At 43.6% G+C, this 27990-nt stretch overlaps 1 protein-coding gene and 1 pseudogene across 1 annotated transcript; one reads left to right on the top strand and one right to left on the bottom strand.

The window, feature by feature from the left end:
• Positions 1 to 32: 32 nt before the first annotated feature.
• Positions 33 to 14978, bottom strand: LOC116467934 (myomegalin). The gene is given in 9 exon segments (XM_058439733.1): positions 33 to 184; positions 1857 to 1903; positions 2210 to 2348; positions 3435 to 3578; positions 4510 to 4736; positions 5300 to 5416; positions 9803 to 9927; positions 10615 to 10804; positions 14777 to 14978. Coding segments are annotated over 9 exon segments (1233 nt in total). The 3' UTR covers positions 33 to 142.
• Positions 14979 to 16073: 1095 nt separating this feature from the next.
• Positions 16074 to 18628, top strand: LOC116469516 (protein FAM91A1-like; annotated as a pseudogene).
• The last annotated feature ends 9362 nt before the right edge of the window (positions 18629 to 27990 follow it).

Below are 27990 nucleotides of genomic sequence, written 5' to 3'. Positions count from 1 at the left end.
CCTCCAGTGGACTCGGAGGAATGAGGCCCAGATGCTCCTCAGCAGATAGGTAGCTGCACAAAAGGAGGACAGGCCCACCTTTCCTGCTGTTTTAAGGACTTCTGGTGGCTGCGCTTCTTGCATGGTTCCTGGAAGGTAAGGGTCACAAGGCTGGAGTACACAGCAGAGCCCTTAGGGGTTTCACCTGCAGACAAACATAAAACAAACCAAATCAGTGTATATTGCCAGGCCCTACTGATGGCTACCTGAAGCTGCAGTGAGAGCTACGGGGTGACCAAAGCCAGGAGCACAGTGAGAGCCAGTTATGAGGACGAGCTAAGAGCATGCGCTACAGTCTGGAGGAGCAACAGGTGCCCCAGGTTAGGGGGAGCCTCCCCACCTCCCTGTGTGCTGCGATCCCTGCTCCAATTCACTGCACACTGGGTGGCTGGATCCTACCACTCCCTCTTCAGGGGCCAGGTGACTCTCCAAATCACTTTATCTCAGCAGAAAGAGGCCTTTGTCATCTCCACCCAAGAAAGAAGTGCTTAGCGTGAAACATGCACGTATAGAAACAGCCTGTTGTAGGAAGAAGAGGACATTTTGCTGGGAAGTCCTCTGTTAAGTTTATGTCCAGTCGCCATAATGAGGGTGTGGAGGGGCCAAGTCCACAGGGACCTCAGAGCTCAACTAAGTCCAGTTCCATCTTTGACAGATGAGGGTGCAGCAGTCTCACAGAGACTAAGGGACAAGCCAAAGCCACACAGCAGTTAGTGATAAGCCAGGGATTAGGACCGAGGCCTCGGGTCCTTTCCAGTGATCTATGGGAGGTGGAGGGGAAAGCTTCCACACTGGAGAAAGCCAGTGGATACTAGAGACTTTTGGGTTACCTTTTAGTGGATACTAGAGACTTTTTGGGTTACCTTTTCTGGGACAGGAATAAGGCTTTACAGAGGCAATCCTGTAAGTGCTGCTCTAAAGAGGCTCAGGAAAGAGAAGAATTATCAGAGAAAAACAAAAGGGAATTAGTGAAAAAATAAAAAAAAGAGCAAGTTAAACTGGCCCAAGTCATTTTCACACTATGGAGATCAACGTTCTCTCAGGTTACGGTTTAGAAACATTTCTAGGAATATGCTGAATTGCTTATGACAAAGCTTTGAAGTCCACGTTAAAAGGTTTAGTTTCTGATTTTTAAACCATTTCATATACCTCAAGTTTTTCTTCAAAGCACTTCCTAGGGAATGATTAACACTTAGTGTTTTAAGTAAATGTAGATAATGTCTGGTACATATGTAACATTCCGCCCCCACCCCCCCCAAGGTTCAGTTGTTATTTATTAACAAATTCTCTTTTAGACCAATGAGACACAACAGATCTCTTTTATCATGTTACTTAAAGATACATCAAAATCAAATTGCTGTTCTTAACCCAGGAGTGTGCAGTGAAATCAGTTTATTAGGTTGCAAATTGCTTTTACTTTTTCACGAAGAGTAGAACACATAACTGGCCTCAAGATCCCTCTACCAAAAGCTCATTCAGAGGCAGACTCCTGAATGTCTAACGACTTCAAGAGTGAGCTGAATTGCATTTCTCCAGTCTCCTGACTTGGCATCAAAGAAGAAAAATTGGAGTAAAAAGGAGAGATGATGACAATGTGAGAGTGAACCAAGATACAGGGCAGGAGCTGACGGGGTGGGAGGGTGATGGGAACAGAAACTAGCAGGAAGCTCACTGAGGACCTGTGGTCTTGCAAGTGGACCCCAAATCTTCTCCTGGAAGGCCGAAGCAGGCCAAGGATCGCCTACAAGATCTGCTAACGGATGGTGATGGGTTGGAGACAGGCTTGGTGCCTCTGACTGGTGCAGTAGTTTCCTTACCTCTAAGTTAGTCCTTGCCTTCTTTAAAACATCGTGTGTTCTGGTTACTGAAACAACAAAAGAGCACCACAGAGTAGAAATCACCAGCAGAAATTAACCCTACTTGCTTAGCGTGAGAATTCTAAAGCATTTATTTCTTTCTGGCCATTCAGCTTGGAGTCTCCTGCTATCCACCCCCTGTCCTCCCCACCCTCTGCATCCACAATTGCTCGTGGCACAGGAGGTTTGGGGACATCAAATCAGTCTCCACTCCCAACATCTCCAAGCCCCCCTGGTCACTTCTCATCTGAAGCACAAGTGGGGCATCGGGAAGACTGCCCATTGCTTCCCCCATTCCCTCTCAGGGGACCTACGCTGGCTGATGATGAACTGCTCCATGCTCTCCTTCTGCTGGTTGGCCGTCTTCAGATGCTCAGCTGTGCTCTGAAGGAGCTGCTCCTGTTTGGATACTTTGGTTCACAGTTGCAGAAGTTCCCTTTCTGTTGATTCTCCCTGGATACGAGGAACAGACTCTTACTGACCAGGCAGAAGGCCTAAAACACCCTGTGCTTTGTGGCTCTTTCCAATTCAAAGAAGGATTCTACAATCTTCTCAACCCTCCTGAACTGGATTTCCTCCTTCACAGCCTCGGATACCTCCAGCTGAGGACAGTTTAGGATGAGGCCATTAGGTAGGAATATTGAGACTCTGGAATTCTCCATGCAGACTAGCACAGGCCTACACACCTGTAGCTTAAGAGAACCTTGCTTCAGGCTGACGTAAAACTCCCAACTCTGAAGAGGACCTTGCTTTAGTCCTGATATCAGTTCTGTCACTCTCCCTTCACAGGTAAGATTGAGAGTTCAGAAATGTTATGCTCAGGAGAGAGATCTGGACTCAGGCAAGTTTGCAAGTTTGTAAATATTTGTGCCAACATGAAGATGGCAAAACACCCTCTCCCTGGAATTAGCATAGTTGGATCCAAAATGTATTGGTGACATTGACCTGGAGCTAGAATCCCTGGGGAGGGGATCCTGAAACCTGCCTACACAAGGGTCTGTCAATCAGAGTTAGCCTGAGCTCTGAGCAGATCCTGAGGGGTGCCTGACTTTCCCCAGGCCTGGTCCAGAGATGCCAGCTTAAGTGATATGCTGGGATTCCAGGCAGGGGCTAAAAAGGCTCAGTCTCATGGGGCATTCTGTGATCATTGGACCATGGGACCTGAGGGGTAGGAGAGGGGTGCTGAAGCTTTAACTGAATTTCAGCTCAGCCAAACTTCAGAGAGGTAAAGAAACGGAACATTTATGGATTGCCAGGGTTATGATGTCTCTGCCTTCTCCACACCTCTTCCTCTTCTTCTTTGATTTCTTATCCAGGGGCCAGGGGGCTGGTGGGGAATGGGATGTATTCAGAGCTGCAATGAAAGCAGCCACCATGGGTCAGAGATGTCCCTCCAGGGAGACTCCTCTAAATTCCTGTCTATCCCATTTCACGATGTGGCTCCTGATTTTCTGGAAAAGCTGTGACATTGAGGAGACAGAACAGTATTGGAGGGCAGGAGAACTGAGTTTGAACCAAGAAAGGACACTGGCATCTTACCACTTTGCCAGGCAGCACAGGGATGTGGGTGCTTGGCAGGGCCGCTCTCCAGAACATGGTGAGGAGGGAAGCCGACTCCCCTAGGGCATGGTGCAGGGCACTGGTGCTGCTCTGAAGCTCATGAATGCCTTTGCTGCCTAGCACCTGGGGAAAGGTAACACCACAGGAGCGGAGAGATTACTTTCTTCCCCCTGCGTGGGTTCAAGCTTCCTTTGTGAGTGAGGCGCAGAACATGGGCCTGCTTGAACCTGTGAAGCCCTCGCACAACCGTTTGCAGCTCTCAGAACTAAGGTGCTTCTCCCTTTACCAGGAATGCCTTCCTCCACCTGCAGAACCCACAAGGCTTTCAAAACTCACCCCCCTTGCTATGTCCTCTATGAACCTGTTACCTTCCTTGCCTGAGATAAATGATCACGTTTGCACTGGCGCTTTCTCAGCACAGAGGATGACTTCTCATACTGTGCCTGTAGCCCCTTACTGTGCTTATCTACTTGGGTGTGTGTGTTGCCCTCCAGTGTGGGGGCTCCGTGGAGGCAGGGCTGTCCCTACGCATCCATGGGTCTCTAGCAGCTCAGACAGCACAGCCACAGGTTCCTGGTCTCTCTCACTGGCAAGGTGCTCTGAGAAGCTTTGCTGACTGCCTTCCCTCCCCTATGCAGTCTGCACAAGAAAATGCCATGGCTGCCAGGCTTCTCGCCCCTTCCACATGTGGCGGCCATACACCTGCAAATCCTTTGGTTTCTGTCCATCCCATTGAGTTGAATCTGCCCACAGATGGTCATGTGCCTGCATGACTGTGGTAGGTAATAAGCCACCAAAGGCTACTAGGCAATACCACGTGTTTCCGTGGGGCTGAGGGGAAATATCCAGTCAGCTACATCTGGAACAGAGCAGAACTCACAGCAAAAATAGGAGATAGAGAAGAAAGGGCCTGGCTGCTATACATGGAAGAGGAAGCCTCAGCTGTGGAGAGATGCAAAGCATGAAAAAAACAAAAATGGTGGGAGAAGGAGTTAACATCAAAGGAACAAACGGCACAAGGAAAGAGTGCACCTAAAGCTACAGGTGTGATTACCTCTGTGCCTTGGGCTTCAAGGCCAGGGAAGCTGCACGCTGATCTCACAAGAGACACCATCTTTTTGACCAGCAGCTTGTCCTCCGCAATCTGCTGTCTTAGGGCACCGTAGTCATCCATGTGGCCAATGACATGGCGGCCATGCTTATTGGCAAAGGAGCCATCAGTAGCATCACCCTCCAGCTTGGGAGGGGTCTTCATTACTGGAGAAGTATCCAAATCCAAGCCTGAAAAAGAAAATGACAACACAACAGAATCATCTGTTATTCGTGATATCCTCAGTTTGCTCCAACTAAAACAGAGGTAGGGAACAAGAAAAGGACGAGGCTGGGAACAAGAAAGGAAGCCTTGGAATGTACAAGGGTGGGGCAAAGTCCACAGAGATCTTCTGGCTTCTACATTTTTACAATCTTTCTTACATTATCTCTTAATGATAAATTTGCCAGGAGACAATTTTTTCCTTATTGGCAAATGAAATAGGATGAATGATAAATAATAAGTTTCTGGGTAGAGAAGACACAGACAAGGCAATCAAGCTGGATATAGAGAGCATTTTCAAGAATAGAGAGATTATGGCACAATGAAGCAAAAACAGCGGTAGGAAAACTACAGGAGGATGAACAATGGCAAGAAAGGCAGCCACAGAAGGTGCAGTGAGTAGGGCTAAAGGCCTTGGGGCATGCAGAGAAAACTCTCTAAATACAGATAATATGTTTAGAGACAACAAAAGGTTGTTTGCATTAATCTCTTTCCATCATCAGTCCCTGGGCCCTTTAGTTGCCGTATTTACCATTTGTTCTGTTGATTATGGCCGTTTCTGATCCAAGAGTAGAGGAAGCAGAGCTGGGGAGGACCAGAGCTGGGGAATTCATACCAACATCCCGGACTGGAGGGGACACAGCTGAATCTAGGGGGTAAAGGCAACCACAGTTTTCAGGAGCCCTGGAACACACTGCACGTGAAGCACATGCACACCTAGCCATCCCCACTGAGACCTAAGGTGGCAGGACTCTCCTCTTACCGAATTATCCAAACCCCACAAGCCAAAACAAAAGCCCATGAGTCACTGAGTTCAGAATGTGTCCATTCTTCAGAACAAAAAGATATTCCTTTAATTGAGGGGTGTTCCACGAGAAAGTAACCTCTAGTTTGAAAAATTATTAGGTGTATTTTTATAAATCGAGTCTTGAGTATAACTTGTGTGTGGTATCTAATATGATGCCCTGTAACTAAATGTAGTATGTATAAATATACATAGTATATATTAAAATCTAGAATCAAGGAATCAAGGAATGAATGGATTCGTGGGGGACTAAACTCAACATTCTAGTCATCATTCTGATGAGGTAATACTGAAAAAAATTGACTTGTATGAGAAGAATGGAGACAGAAGGCTTGGTGGGTTAACATCTTGCTGGAGACTAAAAAGCAACCCTATGGTGGAGGAATTGGAAAATATCACAAAGAAGGTAGAAAAGGTCCTCCTCAGGCAAGTGTCGCCCATTGCCTGCTTTCTGGCTCAGGCCTCAGGGGTGCTAGAGAAAGAGGGGCAGGGACTGTACCAGTGGGGCTGAGTCTTGGCTGCTGTGTGGGAAGCCAGAGAGAGGGGAAGGCCTAGTTAGAAGGAAGAGTTGGAGACATAACTGAACACCACAACCATCAGGGCAGCCCAGAGGAGGGCAAGGCATCCACCTAACGTAAGCTGAAAACAGCATAATCATGTTATTGTCACCTTCATTTGACAAATAAGGTTACTGTCGGATTAATGACCATCTACAAGAACCAGAGAAAAATAAAGATTAACATGACCCAGAAATAGCTGGCAGGAGAGTTTGAAAGCTTAGCTTTAGAGAAACTGAACAGAAGTGGTTCCTGATTTGAATAAAATTGAAGGTATGGCCATGGAGGTGAGTGGAGATGGTGTACTAGATGGTGTATCAAAAGGAGAAAAGGACAGAGGAAGTAGAAATTGAATGATTTAAGAGACTAGGGGGACACCATTGACATTTCAATGAAAACTGGGAGAAGTGAGATTGATGGGGGATATTGAGAAGAGAAGGGGGACCTGGTCAAACACGCCTATCTGGAAAGGGACGCAAGGGGTGGGGTAGAGAAAGCGAATGATGGCCACCCGAAGTAAGTCACCCACCATCCAGGACTTCCCCAGAGCCCTGTTTCCTTAGGGGAGGAACATTTTACCACACACTGAGTTCCCCACCTGTGAGGGAAAGGGGGAACAGAGAATCTGGGAAGGTCGGCAATACTGAGACAGGGCACAACGAGCTGGAAGGAACACAAACTGAAAATCACAACATCTGGTTCTGATCCTGGCTTTGTCTATAACTTCTCTAAACCCTCGCTTGTCTGTTAATATCTCAGGACCTAAGTTTTCTTATGTGAAATACAGAGATAGCAAAACCTGCTTTACTTCAGATGAAATTATAAATGTGAAAACACTTGGCTAATACTAAAGCACCAAGCAAATCCAAGAAGAAGATATGAACATATACAGCTGCTAATTATTGAGCAATTCTTAGTGTGCCAAGCACTTGTAAATGATTTCATTTAATGCTCAAAATCATATAAGGTACATATGATCATTATCCTCATCTTAAATATAAGGAAACTAAGGCTTAAACCTCGGAGACTTTAAACACCTTGCCCAAATCAAACGACCTGTAAGCGGTAAACTCAGAATCTGGAGCCCAGTCTGACCTAAATCCCTTGCTTTCACTCAGGCTACTAGACTAGGGCATCTCTGATTTCAACCTGACCCTAAGGAGCATGGACCAGGCAGATTGCACCTTCTGCCGCAGACATCCTGGTGATCTCCCCACTGGCCAAGGGCTTTCTAAGTCCCCTTTCCTTCCTACCTTGGAGGAGCAGCTGCTTGTTTCCAGGGTCAGCTCTGGCTGGGAAGTTCTGGTTAACAGAGGAGGGGCTGAGGCTGGCTTTGCCAGCACCGCTATCCAGCTGCTGTTGCAGCTGCAGTCACAGACAATTGTTCCCCTGAATGCTCTGCTCCAGCTGCCCTCTCCGAGCTCATACCTCTGCCACCAGGTGGCTCAGGTCACTGCTCAAAGGGATTTGGTGACAGACATCCAGGCTGTAAGCTAAGAGAGAAGAGGAGTCTGGTAACATTGACCCAAGTGTATTTCCAAGCACTTGTCAGAACCCTCCTCTGTGACATTCTTTTCTGCCAAGGACCTCCACTCTCATCTGAGTCTCATGCAACCCATCTATGATGGAGAGGTCACCATTTCTGTGTGTGGCCGGGGGATGGCACTGAGATGGCACACATCCAGTCTGAAACTTCCCTGTGGTTTAAGTTACACACATGCACCTATAGAGCATTTGACTGGCAGATGAGGATAAGTCCATATTTCATCTCCATAGTAACCTTAGTCCTGTAGGCTAAAGTATAGGATCCTCCAAGGTAGAAGGTCAGCACTGAGCTAGAGAAAGGTAGGGGATGAGGGAGAAAGAGATTTCACAGTCCTCATTCTCAAAAATGAAAGAGGAGAAGGAGGAGGTCTTCTGGTAGCATGTGAGAATGTGAGTTGGGCACCTTAGACCAGGGATTATAACTAAGTGAGTTTTTCAATTTCTCTCTCTCTTTCTCTCTCTCTCTCTCTCTATATATATATGCGTGTGTGTGTACACATATATACACCTATATATAGTGTGTATATATATGTTGTGTGTGTATATACATACTATATATAGGTGTATATATGTACATATATACATGTACATATATATGTACACACATATATATACACATACATATATATAAAAATATATATGTATATATATTTACCTCCATTCACCACATGTAGTCTATTTCATTGTACTGGGGATGAAGAGATCTAAGAAATATTCTACAAGGCTACAATCCCTTATCTGAAAACCTTAAGGTCAAATGTATTTTGAAAGGTAAATTTTGTTTTAGTTTTTAGCAAGGCAACAGGATGTATATATCATATACAACATGTACCCAGTTGCATGTGAGCCACAATCCTTAATCAAACATATAACTATTTCTGCAATGAGCTATGTGAATATTCTAAGTAGATAAATAAAGACTTATGAATGTCCTCTTGTCAGATCATCTAGATTTTTTCACTAAATGAGTATTTGAAAAATTTAACTTGGAGATCTTACTGGATTTTGAAATTACAGATAAGAGATTATGGCGCTTTAGTGGTTGTAGCTTTGAAATGAGTCCTAAAAGGCAGGGAGAAAAGCATGAAAGGAAAGGGAGCTCAGGATGAACTAGTTGTAGAGGCTTTGGTAAATAATCTACTCTTGAATTTTGCCCAAAGTTTTATGATGTTCCTCTCTCTCTTTCTCACTCCAACTTCTCACCAAATTTTGCTTATTTTTTAAGAGATGTTTTAAAATCTATCTATACCCTTTCATCTTCCCAATAGCACCTTATATTAGACTGTCATCTCTTAATGTGCCAGAATATCAATAGACCCATCCAATAGGTTTCCCAGATTCTAATGTCTCCCAACTCCAGGACATCCCCTGAAACTTAGCATCCTAAAGTTCTGTTTTCATCATATGCTTATCTTCTTTGAAAAAGAAGTTTCATTATCTACGATACAGAATGTCAACTTTCACCCTGACCTGTGAGCTTTCAAGATTTGGTGACTCTGCTCCACCATCCTGACTTCTCACTTCCCCAATCCCAAGCTTCTCCTGTGGTCGGGCTGGTCCCACTGACCCAACACTCACCATGACTGTGTACTTAAGCTATTCTCCCAGCCTGGTGAGCCCCCTGTATTTCTTCAAGTTCCAGTTCACTTTCTCTTTAGAAAATCAGGAAACTAAATCTCAGGATTTATGAAAATTACATGAAAGGGCAATAAGCTGAGACCCAGATGTCACTAGGGAAAGGGTCAGGGTGGGAGCAGACTGCCTGCTGCATTGGGCCGAATGGGTTGTCAGTATGTATTACTGACAATATTAAAGGCCTTTTCAAATGATGATATCATTAGGACAGTTCTTTTGCTTTCAAAAATGTTATAATCTAGACATTGATAGGAATGTCTAGATTTTCTTAAAGTAATTAGGAATGATCAGGCTGGATCTTGCTCGTGCCACCAACCTGTCCCATTGGGCTTTGTGTTTGAGAGTTCCTACTAGGAGCCCCAGGCTCGGGTGGGGGTTTCTGCGACAGAACTCTGTAGCTTCCCATGATCTCCACAACTCCCAAAGGAAAGAGCTCACTAGCAACCTATGCAAGGGCAAAAAGCTCATGGGGTGAGGGGAGAAGAACACATACCTTTCAGCCTCTTCTTGGAATTGCCATAAAGTGCCTCGTAGATTTGTAGCTCTGACTGGAGGGACTCAAAGAGCTGCTGTTTCTCTTCACACTGTTGCTGCAGGAGAACCAGCTTGTGCTGCAGTCTGACCAGGGAGAGGTAAGGCCCACTGAGATGGCAGAGCCACTCAGCCACACCAGAGCAACAAGCTGAGAGCCAGATGTCAACTCAGGGGGTCATAAAGGGTTATGGTCAGGGTTACATCTGAGCCCCAGATGTCAACTCAGGGGGTCAGGAAGATCATCACTTTTATTTCGCAGATGTGGAAATGGTGGCTGAGGGAGGTCAAGTAACTTTGCTTGAAAACACACCATTGCCTACATTAGTTCACAGCAGAACAGACACACCAGCACAGTCTCCTTACTGTTCCTACAGTGCTCTTTGCATTCTGACAAGCGGTTACAGGGCTTATGCTGGGACCAAGAATCACAGCCAGTATAGAAGCTTCCTAGGTGATGGTGAGACTAATGTCCTATATCTAATTGGAAGCATGGGAACCCTTCTTTTTCATGTCTGATATACTGAAAACTTCTATAACAGAGTTTTACTCTCTCAACTTGGGAGTGACAAGGCATTCCCAGAGAAGTCCTTTCTTCTGCTCAAAGCGCCCTTCCCCCCACCCCACTGACACACAAAAATCAGGAATGGCAGAGGGAACACTGAGGTTTCCAAAAGAGGACACCAATTGTCTTGCCAATATCCCTTCTCGTAACATAAGAATGAATGTAAGAATGAAGAATGCTGCCTTCTCTGTCCATGGTTCCCTTCTTACCTGGAGTCGTTTTCCTGGAGGGAAAGACGTTCCTCCCTGAAATGCAAGACCTCTTGCTGCTTCTCCCTCAAGTCTTCCAAAAGCTGCTGCCTTTCCACCTTCTGGTGCTCCAGCTCCTTTTCTAGCTCTTGAAGGTGGGATCGAGAGGACAGCAGAGCCTCCCTCAGGCTTTCCGTTTCCTGGGAGTGCTCTGGTGAGAGGAACACAGGATTGATTTATTAAGATGGGGCCAGAGCTCAGCAGAAAGATGACCCCAAGCACATCCGCCCTGACAAACAGAGCTAAGGAGCAGGGAAGGAAGGCCCTATGTTGGTGGGAAGAGCATGCTGGCTCAACATCCCCCGCAGCCTGGAGAATGGTTCATCTCTGTCTTTGCAAAACCCTTCATGCCACTTATTTAATCTGTCCTACCTTGCTCCTAGAGAAATTCTGCTTTCTAATGCTCACCATTTTCCAAGTGCTCACATACCATCTGTTCAATAATCTATCCTGATCACTCCTATTTAACACGATGGCAGAATAGAAAACCAAATCCAAAAGCAGCAAATTTAAGTAAACACAATTTTCTATAATACCTATTAGATAGAATAATCCATAGCATAGTGGGCGAAATGATGGTACATACCTCCAGAGCAACAGCTTTATCATGTATTCGCTGGCGAAGTTTGTCAAGCAACATTTCATTTGCTTCAAGGGTTTTGTCTGAGTTATCTCGATACTGTAGGAGCTCCCGAAATTCCTGAGACCAAAACATCGTTTCTTTTATTCTTTTATGCAATATTAACTAAATTGCCAAGTAATTTGTTAGTTATTCAGGATAAAAAAAACAAGATGTGATCACTCCCCTCAAAAGTAACAAGTTTAGCAGAGATAACAGACATAAATTGTAAAGTATTCTGCAACATACAACAGACACAACACGTAGAATTAACTGTTCTGCAACATACGCTAGCTACCAGGGGAACACAGGCTGCACTGCCTAAGTCTGCCTGCAGGTGTCAGTAAAGACCTCACAGAGAAGGTAACATTTGCAGTGAGTCTTAATTAAAGGACTAGGATTTCCTAAGTGAAGAAGGGAGAGGAGGGTGTGTTAGAGAAAAACATATATGCACACTATGCATACAATGAAAAAATTGTACATTCAGTGAAATGTAGTGGATTCAATGTGACTGAAGCTCAGAGTAGGTGGCAGAACAGATCAGTCTCTTCTTAATGCTCCATCTTCCCCTCAAACTTTCATTCTATCATCAAAATTACTTTGTGGAAGTTTCTGTACAGTTTGTTTTCATCTATTGAACTGAGAGCAGTAGCCAAATCTTTTGTCTTCCCAACACCCAGAAAAGTGTTTGACTCACAGAGATGAGACGGGAACCCTGTCTCTACTAAAAAAAAAAAAAAATTAGCTGGGCGTGGTGGTGCATGTCTGTAATCACAGCTACTTGGGAGGCTGAGGCAGGAGAATTGCTCGAACCCTGGGGGTGGATGTTGTGGTGAGCCGAGATTGCACCATTGCACTCCAGCCTGGGCAACAAGAGCAAAACTGTCTCAAAAAAAAACGAAAGAAAAAGAAAGAAAGAAAGAAAGAGAGAGAGAGAAAGGAAGGAAGGAAGGAAGGAAGGAAGGAAGGAAGAAAGAAATGAAAGAAAGAAAGAGAGAAAAGAAAGAGGAAAAATTTTTTTTTCACTTTTGCTCAGGCTTTTTATCAAGCAAAATCCCAAAAGAACATTTACTGTAAAAGAACATTGACTGCAAACATCTTTCTGTGAATCCTTATTTCTGTCCCAACAACCATGACCCAATAATCTCTAGAGCCTCTTCGTGTTCTCCAGATTGAAGCCTTCCCTCTAACTGCTCCTAAACTCTGTGATGTAGTGGAAAAGTTTGAGGCCTCGATTCTCACCCCAGGTTTTTCACCTACACATCATATGGCCTTAGCCTCTTGACACCATTTTCTCCTTATGGCCAAAGATGGAACTGTACTTGGGTGGTATCTGAGCACCCTGTTGGCTTTGACATTCTAGGGCTCTTCCCTTGGCACCACTCTCTTATTTAAAAGAAATAGGATGGCCGGGCGCTGTGGCTCACGCCTGTAATCCCAGCGCTTTGGGAGGCCGAGACGGGCGGATCACGAGGTCAGGAGATCGAGACCATCCTGGCTAACACGGTGAAAACCCCGTCTCTACTAAAAATACAAAAAAAAAAAAAAAAATTAGCCGGGCGCGGCGGCAGGCGCCTGTAGTCCCAGCTACTCGGGAGGCTGAGGCAGGAGAATGGCGTGAACCCGGGAGGCGGAGCTTGCAGTGAGCCGAGATCGCGCCACTGCACTCCAGCCTGGGGGAAAGAGCGAGACTCCGTCTCAAAAAAAAAAAAAATAAAATAAAAAATAAAAGAAATAGGATGTGGACTTAGGAGGGTTTTTTCTCGGCAAACTATCCTCTCTTTCTTATGACAAGCTATTTCTGAATGTGAATATTTGAGGCTAAGCAAATCCCTTCCTGGGAGGTGTGAAAGACCTTCATTTCTCTACAGAGGAGTACTATGGAGAGTCTGTTGATGCTGAGGAGGTGGTAGAGACCTAGATAACTCATCTGCAGCAGCTTTGAGCAAGGCTTTTAGAATCATAAGGTGGCTGGGGTCCTGTGTCCTACACCACAGGCCAGCTAGTTCATTTCAGGAGACTTTCTTTTCAATCTATTATTACTATCTTCTTCTACACTGTAGTTCACTACCAGAGGTTATCCACTTAGCTGCACTCAGTTTGCACCTGGCCTGTATCACCACTTAGCTCTCACTCCAGCCTCAGCTAGGTATCAGCAAGACCTCACCAAAGATTATTGTTTCATTGTATGTGTGTGTGTGTGTTTGTTTGTTTCAGGTAACAACTAATGTTGGAACTATGGAAAGCTCTTCTCTACTTTTAACAAAGCTTAGTCACAAACAGTTCCGCAGTTGATGAGAAAAACTAAAACAACAGAACAATTGAAAGTCCAAATCTGTAAACTCCATTTCTGAGAAGCAGATTTTATAGCCACTCCAGATTTGTATTCCAAATGGATAGTTTGATTGTAGAAATCACATCCCTTCAGCCTGCAAATGTGATAACTGCCCAAGAGACAGTGATGCCTAGATCCATAGATAATCCCCTTTCCCCCATCCTATGTATAACTGGAGTCAATAGCAGCTAGAGGGAAATGGCAAGGACTTGGAACCAAGATTAAGTAAGAATAACACTGCTGTAGACTGCTTATCAGCTCTTCAGCATATGTCCATTTTCCTTGAAGGATGAGCGTTCAGAAACCTCTGACAATAAAGTTTATTTTACACACATTCTCTTGCCTATAATTTTTTTGTACAAATCACAATTATAAAACTTTCTTGCTCCAGCTAAAAGCAGGAAACTCAACCACACATGTGTTCACTACATGTATACCACAGAATGGTAGCAGCCAGTCTGATTGCATCTCTTGATTCCAAAATTAAATATTAGCATTCAGTAGTGAAATTACATGTATCTCCAACTCTGGAAGCCACAGGCAAGATACTCCTGTTTCCCGCAGGGAAAGAGATCTATAAGCAGGGCAGCAGTCTCACACATGTACATTCCTGGGAAACCCAAGGAAACAATGATAGCGATGCAGGGCAGGCAAGCCCCAAAACTGGTTTGTAGACTGGGAAATTTCTCCGAGACTGTAGTTTCCTAAAGGCAAGCCGCTGGTGAGAGAAAGCAACTTTTATTGAACTGGTGCTGCTTCTTGCAAAGCAGGGCTAACCCATAGGCAGTGTGCCCAGAGTTGGTGCCTGTGGGCTGCTAGCTAGTTGTATTTAGACCCACTTTTAATTACATGCCAATTAAGAGGTAGGTTTTTCAGAACTTTCTGGAAAAGGGGCAGGGAGTTTCCAGAACCATATAAAGTAACTTCCAGGCCATTGCCAAGGTGTGTTGCCGTGACATTTGTAAACTGGCCATGGTCCCAGTGTTAGTGTCTTTGTGCTCATAAGCAGTGAGAGCAAGTAGAGGTCACTTTCATCATCATCTGCTGGTTTCAGCAGGCTTCTTCACGGCACCCTGTTTTGACCAGATCCTGCTCTGTTCAATGGGCTTGTGACTGGAAAATAAGTCTTTCTGGTCGCCTGCCTCTTTTCTCCATCAGAGATTATATACTCCTCCTTAATCTTAAGGGGCTTGCAGAAGGGTAGGGGTTCATCTTCTGTAACTGCTTCCTGCTGATGTTATGGGCATAGACCTCGCCCAGCATTGGAGAAGTAAAATCTCTGGACACCTGTTCTAAAAGGCCCAAAGGCAGGATGTCTTTATTTTCTGGGTCAGAAGAGGGGATGGGTTGAAAGCCTTGTGCCAGCATCATCTTTACATGGAATTATTGTAATCTAGGAGACACAAACTTTATAAGGAGGTTAAACAAGCAAAGACCAAAGATTAATAATAACAAGATATCTGTTAAAGGTCCTAGGAAGGGTAAAAACCAAGTGTCTGCTGGTAGAGATTCCTTTATTGAATTCCATCAGCAGGGCAAAGCGGTAAGAAAGAAAACATAATTAGGAGTAAGAGAAAAACTTTCATGCTCATCCACAGCATCATGTTATTAATACTTATCTGTGCATTTGCAAAACAATAGCTTTAATCTTCTGAGAGTTTGCAAGTATAGGTCATGGCATCTTCCTCTGACATCTGTGAGGACTCATAAGAATCTTTGAGGCTGGGCACGGTGGCTCATGCCTGTAATCCCAGCACTTTGGGAGGCTGAGGCAGACATTTCACAAGGTCAGGAGTTCAAGACCAGCCTGGCCAACATGGTGAAACCTCGTCTCTACTAAAAATACAAAAAAAAAAAAAAAAATTAGCCAAGCATGGTGGCACGTGTCTGTAATCCCAGCTCCTCAGGAGGCTGAGGCAGGAGGATTGCTTGAACCAAGAAGGTGGAGGTTGCAGTGAGCCAAGATTGAGCCATTGTACTCCAGCCTAGGCGACAGAGCAAGACTTCATCTAAAAAGGAAAAAAAATTAACTTTGGAGTTTAACAGCAGTGGGAGTGCCTAATAATGCCTGATAGGGGCCCTTTCCATTTTGGTTGTAATTGATTCTTGGGGGATCCTTCTTTCTAAGTTTTTAGTAAGAGTAAGTCTCCTGGTTGAATGGGGGAGTTAATCCTTTTCCTTGTGGGAGGTTACGGTTTCATTTCCATGTGATTGAAGGGCCTTTTGAACCTGGCCTAAGTTGATAATCTATGTGTCTCTTCATCAAACAGAAGGTCTAAAGTTAAAAAGGGCCTTCCGAGCTGCTCAGGCGACCCAGTGCTCGGTTGGCCCGGGCCGCGCTTAACTGTCGGCAGCCCAGGCCATGGGGCAGCCTGGGCCTTCCGCTGACGGACTGTGGGCGGGCAGGCGGGAGGCGTAGTGTGGGTCGCAGTCGCGGCCCCAGCCGCCGGCCCTGGCCGCGGCATCATGAACATAGACCTGGAGTTCCACATCCGGCACAACTACCCCTGGAACAAGTTGCCGGCCAACGTGAGGCAGTCATTAAGTGGAGATGGCTCATCATGGAGGTCTTCATCTTTGTCTTCACATCAAGTAGGCTGAGGAGGAGGAAATACAGGAAGTATTGGTCTTGCTGTTCAGAGTGGCAGAGGAGGAAGAAAATCCCAGTCGTCTTGGAAATTCACAGAGAGAATATAAAAATCAGGTTGTCCTGTACAGTATCTGCAATCAGTTACGATACAGAAATACCTTAAACATGTCAAGAAAGATGAACACAGATACTATGAGGAACTGCTAAAGTACAGCCGAGATCATCTCGTGCTGTACCCTTACCGTCTATCGGATATTATGGTGAAGGGCTTGAGGATAACACCATTTTCATATTACACTGGGATTATGGAGGATATTATGAACAGTGAGAAAAGTTATGATTCATTGCCCAATTTTACTCTGCTGACTGTCTAAGGCTTCTTGGCATAGGAAGAAACCAGTATATTGATCTTATGAATCAGTGTAGATCATCAAAAAATTCTTCAGAAGGAAAACAATCCGTGATCTTCTACCGATAAAGCCAGTGGAAATTGCCATAGAGGCGTGGTGGGTGGTGCAGGCTGGGTATATCACAGAAGATGACATCAGGATATGCACTTTGCCTGAGAACTGTGCTATTGATAAGATCGTCGATTCAGGCCCTCAACTCTCTGGATCACTAGATTACAATGTAGTATAACATTGTATAACAAATGATTTATTTATCTGGATGTACCAATGTCTGATGACAGTTGTATGGCAGTTCCACGTCTTGAAGGTATTGTAATGAATCGAGTGCTTGTTTTGATTATTTTGAAACTCTACTCTTTAAGATATTTGTTTCAATAGATGAGCACACAAATGTGGCAGAGCTTGCAAATGTCCTTGAGATTGACTTATCCCTGGTTAAGAATGCTATTTCAATGTATTGCCTATTGGGCTTTGCCCGTAAGAAAGGACAAGTAATAAATTTGGATCAACTTCATTCATCATGGAAGAATGTTCCATCTGTAAACGGATTAAAGAATACTTTAGTTCCACAGAAGATGCTCTTGTCATGGGATGGAGGGGAAAGTAGGAGGCCTGTACAAGAAGCTTCATCGGCAACTGACACTGATACAAATAGTCAAGAAGATCCAGCTGACACAGCCAGTGTAAGCAGCCTGAGTCTGTCTACAGGACACACGAAGCGCATCGCATTCCCGTTTGACTCCACTCTTACTGCCTTCTTAATGATGGGAAATCTTTCACCAGTTCAGAGCACTGGTGAAGGAGAAGCACAGAGATATTTTGATCATGCACTTACTCTGAGAAACACAATACTGTTTCTGCGTCATAACAAAGATCTAGTTGTGCAAACTGCACAGCCAGACCAACCCAATTATGGTTTTCCCCTGGATCTCTTATGCTGTGAAAGCCTTCTTGGTCTGGACCCTGCAACTTGCAGCAGAGTTCTAAACAAAAATTACATGCTGCTTGTTTCCATGGCTCCCCTCACCAATGAAATCCGGCCTGTCAGCAGCTGCACCCCTCAGCATATTGGACCAGCTATCCCAGAAGTCAACTCTATCTGGTTTAAACTGTACATTTATCATATCACTGGACAAGGACCACCATCCCTTTTATTGTCCAAAGGTACAAGACCTCGAAAACTGCCAGATATGTTTCAGAGTTATGATCGATCACTAATAAAATCTTGGGGTCATGATCCTGGAGTAGTTCCTACTTCAAATGTGCTCACGATGTTGAATGATGCTTTAACACATTCTGCAGTTTTAATTCAGGGGCATGGTCTGCATGGGATACGAGAAACTGTCCATATCCCATTTCCATTTGATGAAACAGAACTACAAGGAGAGTTCACTCTTGTCAATATGGGTGTTCATAAAGCATTGCAGATACTAAGGAACAGAGTGGACTTACAACATCTCTGCGCATATGTCACCATGTTGAATGCTTCCAGCCAACTTGCAAATAGAAAACTCAGTGATGCTTCTAATGAGAGAGGAGAACCTGATTTAGCTTCTGGCTCAGATGTAAATGGGAGTACAGAGTCATTTCAAATGGTCATTGAGGAAGCAACTATAGATTCAGCAACAAAGCAAACCTCTGGTGCCACAACAGAAGCAGATTGGGTTCCTCTCGAGCTGTGCTTTGGAATTCCACTGTTCAGTTCCAAATTAAACCGGAAAGTTTGTAGGAAAATTGCTACACGTGGCCTTTGCAGAAAAGAGAGCCTTCAAAACCTCTTACATTCCAGTAGAAAACTCTCTCTGCAAGTCCTTAACTTTGTTCACTCATTCCAGGAAGGTGCTTCAACATTGGATATTCACACAGAGCCCAGTTTTTCAAGTTTGCTGTCACAGTCATCGTATGCTGACATGGGTGTTCCACGTCCTGCAAAAAACTTAATATTTAAAGATGGTGTCTTATCAGAAGGGAGTAGATGGTCACCTTCCTCACTTCTTATTGCTAATCTCCATTTGCAATAATTTGGTTACACTGTTTGTTGCTCACACTTTCTGCCTTTTTTCTTTCTTAACGTTAGCTTTATAGTGTCAGCCACTAAAAAGCATCCTGCTGCTGCAGAGCAATTCTTGCTTAACTAATATTAAAAGTTTGGGGAACATATTCATGTTTTCTGAAGTTTTGCTCATTATTGCACATCTTATTGCAACAGAGTGCTTTTTAGCAGCCAACACTGTATTTTTTACTTTGAGGCAATCTACATTTCTTTTATAAAACTAAGTATATACTTTATAGGTTTTATGATGACTATTATGTTTATAAGCAATCACTATGAAAATTGCAATGGTAATTTTATATGTTAGTTTATCAAACATAATCTTGCTTAATTTTATATTTTGTTACCTATACTTTGGGGGATCAAGGGAAAAGATGGAACTCTTCCTCTGAAAAGGCTTCTTGGTACTTAAAGTAGTAAAACTATAATGAGAGATGATATGATAGGGCATTATGAATTCCTAAGGGTGTCTAAATTATGTATGCCAGTTGGACATTGTAGAAGGTATGTAAATCAGCATAGTTATGTATAACTTAACCTTGATTTATGAGGTCTTAACTCAGATTATGACTATTCATTGACATCTCATGAGAAGCTTTAGAAAACTTTCTATTGTTAAACACCATTTATATGTGGACTTCTGTTGTCACTGACTTTGGGCTTTATATTTTCATAGAGTCTTTATGGAAAAAATAGAATTTATTTTCCACTCTTGTAGTTATAGCTGCTGCACATTTTCACCCTGATTTATTTTTTTGTTTCTTACCTTTGATGTTTTCAAACCAAGGACTGTGATCTTAGGTTAGAATTACATATTAGAAGCATTAAGACTATGTCTGTGGATCAGAATGCTTTAATGATAAACCTACTTTGAAGACATACTCTTAAGCCATCTGGATCTTAAATTTAAGTAAATACTTTTTTAGAAAATGATAAAGAAAAATGGAATTACTTCAAAGTGTTTCTTGAGTCATCGATTCTTTTAGCATCTCAAATGTTAATTAGAATAATTGGAATCACTTTTTAGACTTTTCAAGTTACCTTCCTTGGGAAGTTTGTGTAGTGTTACAGTTCAGTTTAGCTCCTCTTATAGGGTAATGGTTTGCTAGTTTAAAACTGTAACCAAATGAACTGGTCAGACAACATATATCTAAAACACTTAAAATGTTAGAAAGTTTGAGAATGTTATAACCTAAGCGTTTTTGCTGATAACTTTTTGTTATTTATAGACATTTGTGTATTTAACATACTTACTTCTGGAAATATATGCCTTTCCTAAAACTTAACCCTACATTCAATACCATGGCCTATCTATAGAACTGAATATTTTGGACCATGTTGTCTGTGGCACAGTCAGTGCTGTGTTTGAGGTAAATGCAGTAACGGTTAGTTTTCTACTTTGCCTTATAGAAGGTAGAAACCATGTGTATGTTATGTTTGTCTATAAAAGAAAAATACTAATATTAAATAATTTCTTATGACTGTGAGTCACTCACTTATTTTTCCAATTATTGATATTGTACATTCCTAGTGCCATTAGGTATGTACGTATGTAACTTTTACAGTTTTTCAGCTGAAAGTTGTATTTTTTTAATCAGAGCTCTTTAATCTCATTTTAATTTCCTTTGTTTGAATGAACTGTAGTTATTTTCTTTATTCCTGTATTAACCATCTAAACCAACTGTAATGACATGTACACTAATAAAGAATTGAACATTTGTAGTTGTTGGCAGTGAGCCCAGTTGTTGGTGAATTTAAAGCTTAAAATATGGGAGTGATTTGCTGCTATATTTCTTTTGAGAGATAAAGGAGGAAGAAATAAAACCTAATAGTGATCATGAATTTTAGGGAAAGTACTGAAAAACCATGGGGTCCCCTCTGGTTTCTTGTGTTGAATGAGGCAAGAGTAATCATCTGATTCTGAGCTGAAGACCTCTCGTACTCTCAAGGAGGGAGAGTGCATTTTTAGAGCTTTTAGCAAAATGTGAAAAGTTGATGTTTGCACTTTGCTTTGTGAATTTGCCTTCGTTTTACTTATACATTAGCTCATGTAATCTCTTAAATCTTACAAGTATTGATCCATTTCAACGAAAAGGTAAATTTAAAATGCAGACTTTGTTACTTGCCAAAGAGGATTCATGAAAACTTTATATCCAATTATTTTCCAAATAGTTAATTTAATTTGGCTTTTTACTACATTCCTTCCTTTCTTTCCCCACTTCCTTAATGTAGTTTAAACTCTGGAAAACATTCTTTAGAAACCAAGAGGAAAAAAAGCACAAATACCAAAAAAAGACATAGAATTTAATATGGTACAATTTCACATCTAAAATGGGTTTGAAGAAATGCAACTTTATATCACTAAAAAATATGATCATCTGATTTCCTTTATTTCTTTTTTAAAGTATGTAATCAGATGATTTTATATTTTTGGGGGGGTGGAATATTGGTTTCTTTTACTTGATGTTTTCAGTTTTCTCTGCCATTCATGTTTCTTTTTTGTGTGCAGTGTTTCAAATACAATTTGTATTTAAGGATTTTAAAATACCAAACTGTAAATGAGTACAGTGGATCGTTTTCTGTTAGGATGTTAATATTATACAATGAAATCTATAAAGTGTTGTCAATTTGATTATTGACACAAATGACACATTTACAAATAAACTGTGGTGTTGATCAAGTTAAAAAGGGGGGGGGGGGCCTTCCATAAGTCATTTCAAATGGACTAAGCTTTAAAGTTCCCTTGGGAGCCATCCTCACATGCAAAAGGGCTATGAGTAGGAGAAAAACTCAGGCCTCTGAGGTCCCCTGAAAGAGTTTTGCTAATGTCACGACTGGCTTTCTATGTTATCTGGAGATTGAGCTCTCCATGAGGAGTGAAGATAGGTAATGCCTAAGGCTGAGGCATTACCCCACTGGGTCACCTTAGCTGGGAAGGGAGGTCAGTTATCACCTTGCAAACCTTTTGGTAATCCAAATCTTGGGATGATTTCTTTAAGTAAGAATTTAGACACTTCCAATACTTTTCTTGTCCTTGTGGGGAAAGCTTCTATCCACCTGGTGTAAGTCTCTATAAATACTAGCAAATATTGTAGTTCCTGTAAGGTGGCATCTGGGTTAAATCTGTCTGCCAGTCTTCGCCATGGTATGTTCCATGGTGTTGTACAAGTTTAAGCGGGGATCAGGGTATGGGGTGGCTTCCTGGTTGGTAAATCTTTTTATAGTTTGGAACAGTCCCTTCCCCAAGAATATTTAGGAAACTAATTTGAATGGAAAATCCTGTCCCAAATGTGAGGAACCATGAAAATGTTTAATTATTTCCCATTTGTCAGCTTCAGGAATAGAGTTTCTTATTTTCTAGCAACCATCCAGAGGGGTCTTACTGGAAGCCTTTTACTCAGTCCCTTTAATTTCCTTAGGGGTATAGTATGGTGCCACTGACATGGGTGACCTGGTAGTAGCGCAGCAGCCTGAAATACCAGGGTTTCCTTAGCTGTGGCCTTAGCTGCTCTTTCCACCAGGGAATTTCCTCTAATAAGAAAATCGTCTCCCTTCTGGTGTCCCCTGCAGTGAATACTTGTTATTTCTTTGGGAGTTGGACAGCATCTAAAAGTTCCAAGATCTGAGTAAAGTTGTATGGGGTATCTCTTGGCTCATGATATTCCCCTTTCCTTCCCTATGGCTGCATGAGCATGAAGCAAAAGGAACCCATATTTAGAGTCAGTAAACTCATTGTCTCTTGAGGGTTTTTTTTTTCTTTTTTTGAAATGGAGTCTTGCTCTGTCGCCCAGGCTGGAGTGCAGTGGCATGATCTTGGCTCACTGCAAACTCTGCCTCTCAGGTTCAAGTGATTCTCATGCCCCAGCCTCCCATGTAGCTGTGATTACAGGCACCCACCACCATACCCGGATAATTTTTGTATTTTTAGTAGAGACGGGATTTTGCTATGTTGGCCAGGCTGGTCTCGAACTCCCAACCTCAGGTGATCCACCCACCACCCACCTCGGCCTGCCAAAGTGCTGGGATTATAGGCGTGAGCCACCACACCCAGCCTTAAGTCTTTTCACAGTTGGAAGGCCCTGATAAGGGCAGCTAATTCTGCTTTTTGAGCAGAAGTCTGAGAAGGTAAGCCCTTGGCCTCAATGACTTCTTGTTAGCTAAACTTCCTTTCTTACACCCTCATGAATAAAGCTATTTCCATCTCTAAACCACTCAACACTGGGGTTAGACAAGAGCTTGTCTTCAAGGCTGGGCCTTCTAGAGTAGATCTCTTCCATGGTTTCCACCCAGGAGTCAATGAGTTGGGGATCTGTTTCTCGGGACGTGAGGTCCAGCAACAGAATAGCAGGGTTTAAAAATCAGCATACTTTAAGGGTAACATCTGGGGTGTCAAGCAGAAGAGCCTGATATTTAAGTAACTGGCCCCCTGTTAGCCATTGGTGTACTTTTGCCTCTAGGACCCTGTGTACTGTACTTCATGGGGTGGCGGGGGGCGGGGATGGTATGGCATCTAATTTTTGTCACAAGGTAAGCTTACTGGCTTCTTCTACCAATAGAGTGATGGTAGCCACAGATCTCAAGCTTCCTGGTCACTCAGCTGCCACCTGGTCTAGCTGTTTAGAGAAATAAGCCACTGGTCCGAGGCAATTCCTGAGCCTTCGAGTTAGAACATCCAAAGCTGTCCGTTGTTATTCATCCACATAGAGGATGAAAGGTTTTTCTAAGTTCGAGAGTCCTGAAGCAGGGGCTGTCCCTGGCTTTTCTTTTAAGGCTAAGAATGCCTTTTGACAGGTTCATTGCAATCCGAAGGCTTGTGACCACTCCCTTTTGGAGGTTCATAGAGTGGTTTTGCTATGAGCCCAAACCTGGGAATCCAAACCCAGCAGAATCCAGCTATTCTCAAAAAGGCTTCTTAATTTGAGGGACCTGGAGTGCCAGGATGGTCTCTTTTCATCCCTGGGTCAAGATCCTGGTCCCAGGAGTGAGCATGTGTCCCAAATGCATGACCCTTTGGACAGAAATTTGGGCCTTTGGGGGGACACCTGATACCCTTGTTTTGTTTCCAAATTAAGGACTTGAATTGTATGTTTCTCAGAGTCTTCCCCTAGTAGGGCTGGAAACTAATAGGTGGTACACATATGGTAAGAGGGATCCATTAATTAACTGTAGTTCCCTTACCTCTTTTGCCAATGCATTGCCAAACAGATGGGGATTGTCCTAAAACCTTGGGGACAGGACAGTCCAGGTAAGCTGAGATGCAGCATGAGTGTCTGGATTAGTCCATTCAAATGCAAAAATGTATTGGGTGTCTGGGTGTAAAGGTATGTAAAAGAAAACATCTTTTAAATTGAATACTATGAACCAATGAGCATCTTCAGGCTCTTGGGTTATTATTGTATAAAGATTAGGAACTATTGGGTGACTGGAACTACTGCCTCATTAACTGCCCTAAGATCCTGAACAAATCTATATTCCCCGTTAGGCTTATTAACAGGAAAAATGGGGGTGTTACATTGGGACTGATGGGATTGTAATAATCCATTCTTCATTATCAGGGGATGGACGCCCCTCGGAGCCAAAGATCTAAAAGGATACTGGATTTTTTTTTTTTTTTTTTGTCATTCAGGCTGGAGTGCAGTGGCACAAGGCTCACTGCTACCTCTGCCTTCCGGGTTCAAGCAATTCTCCTGCCACAGCCTTCTGAGTAGTTTAGGGATTACAGATGTGCACCACCATACCTAGCTAATTTTTGTGTTTTTAGTAGAGATGGGGTTTTGCCTTGTTGGCCGGGCTGGTCTCAAACTCCTAGCTTCAGATGATACGCCCGCCTTGGCCTCCGAAATTGCTGAGATTACAGGCATGAGCCACCACACCTAAAAGGATATTGTTTTTCCCATAGATAATTAACACTGGGTTTCAAAATAACCTGGACTGGGAGAACATTTACAGTTCTTCCAGGAACTACCATGTCACAAGCAGACAGGTCTACTTGAGAAGTAATATGTGGTGGAAGGAACGTCTTTTCTTTATCTGTGTTAAGACATGAACTTAGAGTTAGGAGAGGTGTCCCTTCCCAGCCTGTGGCCTTCTCTTGAGGTGCTCCAAATTGAACTGCAGCCTATTATTGGGAAAGTAAGTCTCTTCCCAGTAAAGGAATAAGGCACTCAAGACTAAGCAAAAATCTGTGGGAAAACATATGGTTCCCCACAGTGCAACTAAAGAAATGGGTGAATCTCCTAGCTTTTAGCTGGTTATCAATCCTCATTACAGTACAGGAGTGGGAAGACAGCGGCCCCAAGGACTAGATCAGAACTGAGAAGGCGGCTCCCATATCCAATAACTCAATATTTTTACCCGCCATATCAAGAATTACCTGAGGCTCTTCTGTAGAGATGATAAGGTGTCTGGTGGAAGCTGTAGGGAACCTTGGGCCCTGTCAGTCCTCTGTTCTCTTAGCCATTAGGGGTCCGGGAAGCTCAGACTCCCTTTGAAGACCGAGGCAGTCTTTCCTCCAGTGGCCGTCTTGCTTACAGAAGGCACACTGATTCCGGCCCAGGGCATGACGAGCTGGCTTTTGTCTAGGCATCCCAAAGCCACTCTTGCAACACTTTCTCAGGATGGGCAGCTCAAAAGCAGTAGGGGGCTGAAAGCAGCTGCAAACAATTGCACTTTTTGGCTATTTCTTTTGGTTTTCTCCTCTTCCTCTGCCCTGTTCCTATTGTTGTAAACTCCAAAAGTCATGTTTAAGAGTTGGCTCATGGAATTTGGGATCCCATTCCTGCCTTTTGTAACTTCCTCCTAATGTCAAGGGTAGATTGAGTAATAAAATGCATGCCCAGAAGAGCCCGCCCTTCCGGGGTGTCTGGGTCTACATTAGTATATTTCCTGAGTGCCTCAACCAAGAAGCCCTAAAACAGAATGGGATTTTCATCCTTCCACTGAGTTACTTCTCTATCCTTGTCATAATTATCTGGCTTAATCACACACCTTTTCATACTTTCTATTAAACAAGTTAGCATGTGATTTCTATGTTCAAGTTCTTGAGAACCCTTCTGGTAATCCCACTGAGGGTCTCTATGTGGAACTGCATCTCCCCCTACATAAATGGCATGGCGTTGGATATGAGCAGCTACCCTATCTGCATATTCACAGGCCAGTACCCAGAATCCCTCTCTTCTCCTCTATAATACAGCAAGTGGACAATATTTGCAAGTTGTGCCAAGTTAAATCAAAGGACACGATCAACCTAACAAACTCCTCTATAAACTTCCCTGGATCCTTCAAAAACCAGCTAAATTTCTCCTTGAAGAAAGCCAATTTGGACATAGGAAATGGCACATATACTCTGATTGTTCCCCTATCTCTGCTAGCTACCTCCCGCAATGGACACAGATCCAATTTCAGGGACTGATATAGAGCTCCACTCCTGGTGGTACTGGTTGGGCTTACCTCCTTGGGCAGTGGGGAATACAGGCTGGAGCTAGCTAAATAAAAGGGAGGGTTTCCTGATGACATTGAGGTGGAATCCTGCACTGGTGAACTGGCAGGACCCCTCGCAGAACTGGGGGACTGAGAAGACCCTGGGGAGGGCATCGGCCTTCCAGGGGGTGCCGCTAGGAACGGAGCATCGAGGATATCCCACGCAGTTTCTTGGTGCCTGGAAGTAACATGGGCCAGACACATCCTGCAGTTGACTCTTAAGTCAGAATCTGGTAGGGGGCCATAGAAGCCTGCACATAAGGAATTTCTCCCCATTTTCCTTCCTTTTTACTGAATAAGTCCAATCGTAAAATAGTATGATAATGTAAAGAACCAGTTTCAGGCCAAATTTCTTGTTCTCTCAAGAAAATGTGTTTCTTTTTCTTTGAGCCATCTCATTTGAATTTGCTCCAATTGCCTTAAAGACACCCTAGTGGTGAGTCCTTTGAGATGCTCGCCGTTGTCCCCATGTCTAACAAGGATCTCTACTACACCCAGAAGTTTTTCTAAGTCTAGCAAAAGCTCTGTTACTTTCCCTTTCAAATTCCCACCTCCTGCAGAGAAGATGTAAGTACAGTTAGCAAAGTGTTATGAAAGTAGATTATGAAATATGAATGCGAAGTAAAATGATGGGTCTGAATTCCACAGAGTGAAAAAAGCATTTTAGTTTGGGCAAAGGGGTTAAAAGAAACAAGGTGATCATGGAAGGGAGGAAGGGAAGGCATGAACAGCGTTGTCCACTGAGGTGCCAGTAAATCTACCTAGCAGCCACAGAGACTGAAGAAAAATATTTGGGCAAAATGTTTGGGTGGCTGCTGCTTGTCTGCCACTATGGGTAGTTGTCACTTGGGCCAGGGGTCCAGGAACCCCTGGTCCCTGTGACCAAGAGTTCAATATGGGCTTGAGCAAAGTCACTTAGGAGGGGGCCCGCAACTGGCTGTTATGGAAAATTGTAATCTTTTCATTTAAAGGCAGAGAAGATGACACCAACACTCCTCCAGGGGAGGCGCTCTAATCCACAGTCTATAGGGAATGTCAATGCTGAAAACCCCAGAGCATCCGGGGGAAGCCAACAGTGACAGTGGAACGCTTACCACAACAAAATGCCAAAAACCCAGAGTACTCAAGTATCAGCCAGTGAGGGTCCCCACACCAAATGCTGAAACTCCAGGGGGTAGCCAATAGTGAACCCCAAAGGCCAAGTTAGGGGCCACTGAACAATGTGACTTTGGCATCTCAGGGTCAACACAGTAAGGGACTTTTCACAACCAAGTGCCCTGCCTTAAACAGTTCTTGACTCTGTCCTGTCCTGTTCTGTGTCATGTCATGTCCCGTCCCATCTTGTCTTCACTTTGTGGTCACCAGATGATGCAAGGAAGGACAACCCCAAAATTGCGGCTTAGCCCAGGAGAGTTCTTGGCTTTGCCCAGGTAAGAATTCAAGGGCAACTCAGCGGTGAAATAAAGCAACTTTTGTTAAACTGGTACTGCTTCTTGTGGAGCAGGGCTAACCCATGGGCAGCGTGTGGGTTGCTAGCTAGCTGTATTTATACCCACTTTTAATTAGATGCTAATTAGGAGGTGGGTTATTCAGAACTTTCTGGAAAATGGATGAGGAGTTTCCAGAACCATATAAGGTAACTTCCTGGCCATTGCCATGGCATGTTAACATGGCATTTATAAACTGTCATAGCACTGGTAGGAGTGTCTTTATGCTAATGAGCAGTGAGGGCAACTAGAGGTAGCTTTTGTCTCCATCTGCTGGTTTTAGTCAGCTTCTTTACTGCACCCTGTTTGGACCAGATCCTGCTCTGATCAACCAGGCCACAACCGCAAAATAAGTCCTGCCACT

Source organism: Hylobates moloch, unplaced genomic scaffold (assembly GCF_009828535.3).
Source record: "Hylobates moloch isolate HMO894 unplaced genomic scaffold, HMol_V3 SCAFFOLD_5, whole genome shotgun sequence".
Lineage (NCBI taxonomy): Eukaryota > Metazoa > Chordata > Mammalia > Primates > Hylobatidae > Hylobates > Hylobates moloch.
Note: the sequence above shows the minus strand (reverse complement) of the source record. Positions and strands in the feature narration are given on the sequence as shown.